The 3,071-nt window shown below is 38.8% G+C and overlaps 1 protein-coding gene across 1 annotated transcript in view; it reads right to left on the reverse strand.

The window, feature by feature from the left end:
* Positions 1 to 6: 6 nt before the first annotated feature.
* LOC103460947 (butyrophilin-like protein 8) overlaps positions 7 to 3,071 on the reverse strand; it is a 4,011-nt gene continuing 946 nt past the window's right edge. Inside the window, exons 2-3 of the mRNA XM_008403258.2 lie at positions 665 to 1,030; positions 7 to 473 (exon numbers count right to left, since the gene is read on the reverse strand). Of these exons, the coding sequence (XP_008401480.1) occupies positions 250 to 473; positions 665 to 1,030 (590 nt within the window). The 3' untranslated portion in view covers positions 7 to 249. The remainder of the gene's footprint in view (positions 474 to 664; positions 1,031 to 3,071) is intronic.

The following is a 3,071-nucleotide window of genomic DNA, read 5'->3' on the forward strand; positions in this document are numbered from 1 at the left end:
TGTTTTATTCTGTGGTTCTCTGATTAGTGTCCATAACTTTTAGGTGAGAAGTTTAGATGTAATATATTATTTTGTTCAGACAGCAGGAAACCTTAAAAAGAAGCTGCAGTTCAAACTTTTCACATTCAGTTCGTTCTCTGCTGTAAAAGCTCTGATGGAAACAGGTGAAGTGAATCAGTTGGAGCTGAACTTYAKATCTTCTGTCTCAGTGCTGAAAGTCTCTTCCTGCTAGAAATGAATGTTAAATGTTCACATTTCAGGTTCTGGATGGTTTTCAACATTCATAGCCTGAAGTTCTGCTGCTTTGATGGATATCTCATTATTATTACGTCTCTTATAGAGCAGAAAACCTAGAACAGCAAATAGAACCAGAACAGCAGGAACTAAGACACTTGTCAGTGTAGTGATGGTCACTCCATCTTTCTTTTGTCCTTCCTCATTCCCTCCATCCTTCTTTTGTCCATCTTTGTTTCCTACAGAACAGAACCAGGTGTTAGTATAACAGGTAGGCGATAACTGAAGAAAATCACCTGCTGATCTCAGACCAGCTGATTTCTACAAACTTATCAACATCATTAGAAAACACAAACATCTGATCTGACATGTTTCTCTCTCACATTAGTAACCATGAAGCAGCTGGAGGTTCTGATCCAGTCAGACTCACCTGGAGCAGAAACAAGCAGGGTGACGATACTGATGGGTTCATTCTTCAGGTGAGATCTCTTCCTGCGTTTATATTTAATCCCATCAACTCTACATTCATATGTTCCAGTATCATTAATCGTCACGTTCTTCAGAACCAAAGACACGTCTCCATCCTTCATCTGTCTGTCCAGTAGAGCCACTCGGTTCTTATAAGCTGGATGCTGACCCTCATCATCAAACCAATCATCTCGATACAGAGCAACATGATCATTTTCCTCCASATCAGATCTKCTCCAYTCTACGATGACGACAGGTTTTTTCTCAGGAGCTTCACATGGCAGGACGACGTCTTTTCCAGGTTCAGCCCTGATCAGCTGTGTCTCTCCTGCAGTAGAGGAAACAACACAGAGGTCAGAGGTCAGAGAGGAACCCTGAGGGGACATCAAGGACAGGACACTGGTCAGTCAGTGTAATTGCATTTCATGATAGACAATGATCATTTTCACCCAGAAGAGGGCGCCACAGAGCTTATTGTAATCTCGATGTCACAACAATACCTTGTTTGCTTGTTTTAACATCAGCAGTGTGAAAAATGTTAGAGCTGAAATAGAAACTAGATTATTTATTCAGAGGGAAAAACCTGAAACGTGCAGAGCAACAGAACCTGAACTGAGAAGCTGCTTTAACACAACATGTTGTATGTAGAAAAGCTCCTACAACGTTGGTGTTCACATCCCTCACAGCTTTTCCTCAGACAGACCCAGAAATCACCACTGATCTACTGGCCCTCTGGTCAGGGAGCAGCTTCTGGTTCCCAGTGAGGGCAAAACTGGAGGCAGAGAGGATTTATGGTTCAGGCGGAACCAGAAGTTTACATACCATGAATATAAAGACACATCCATCTTCTTTCATTTTCATTACTRAACAGATTCATTCTGTCATTATTGTATCRTTTAGCAAATAGAAATAATRTTGATAACTGATTTAAAATGAGAGGTTTTGGTTTAAGAAAACCAGGTGGCAGTGTGTTTTTATTCAGTGTATGTAAACTTATGCTTTCAGCTGTATGGATGGGTAGAGGGCTGATTTATGATTTTCTGTCAAGTTGAAAGTCTGATAAGAACCCGACTAACAGAACTGAATCCTGGACTGATGGTTTAAAATCCTAAAACGTCTCAAAATACATGAGGTAAAACACAGAAGTCAGATAAAAGCAGCAGATGTTGGACTTTGATCGTTTTTAACAGTGAAAAMGTTGTGGTTCAGTTTAAAGCAGCATTTTTCTAAAACATCGTCCCAAACTGTGAACATCAGAGCTCTGATCAATAATCCCACAATGATTTTATTAATACTTTTACAGTTTTATTATTTTTCAAGTTGCACATTAGTCTCACTTCCTATCAGAAACAATCCAAAAATCATTCGACATTTAAATCTGCTTGGGTATGAATAATTTTGAGTTCAGCTCTTTAGATGATCAAACCACATTCATGTTAGAATGTCCTAGTCAAATCTCAAACCTAAATCMAACTGAGAATCTGTGAGAAGACATAAACCTGATGCTCCAGATGTTCTAATAATCTCAGCCTGAGACATTAAAGTTTTTAGTCTGTAGATGATAAAAGGTGGAAATAAAACCTGCAGTGAAACCTGGTTCTACAGAGTACTGGGTCTAACAAATGTTACAGARATTACAAAGTCCTTATGAACTATTTATTAACAAACTTCTGAATACATTTTATTGGTCTGGATTTTATTTAGCATTGTTATAATAAAGGGGATTAAATGCAGAAACCTGACACAATTCTTAGAATTGTATTTGTTAAAAATGTTGAAAACTATAAAACCTTTAGCTTCTAATCAGTTGAATACTGAACACTAAATGCTAAAATACCTAAAGTAATATACTTTTAGTATTTAAGAATACTAAAAGTATTGATCCTTCAACAAAATGTAGATAAACTATGTTGAATTTCATGTTCAAGTACAGTAGAGTGTCTGTGATGCTGTGGGCCTTTCCTGTCTAAAACCCAGGTAATGTCAAGGAGTGGAGTTTGAGGTGGAGAGGAGAGACGCAGGTAGACCCAGGATGCAGATGAAAATGGTGATTTATTGGTGAACAAAAGCTCAGTCCAGGATGAGCAGGGAGGTTAGCATACAGCTAATTACCGGTAGCAACTGAAGACACTGAAGACTGAATAGGAGAGCTAAGCTAACAGGACTATACAGTTCAACTGACAAGCACGCAGTAGACAACTACTGACATTAGACGAGGACCCGACGARACAAAGACAACAGGTTGATTTAAATTCACTGGGAGGGATCAGGAAACGAGACGCAGAGAGACTCACAGGACAGAGACTGAACACAGAAAAACCTTACAATAAATACACAGAAACACGGATCATGACGGGTAACAACGTTCT

This window comes from Poecilia reticulata, unplaced genomic scaffold (assembly GCF_000633615.1).
Source record: "Poecilia reticulata strain Guanapo unplaced genomic scaffold, Guppy_female_1.0+MT scaffold_369, whole genome shotgun sequence".
Taxonomy (NCBI): Eukaryota; Metazoa; Chordata; class Actinopteri; order Cyprinodontiformes; family Poeciliidae; genus Poecilia; species Poecilia reticulata.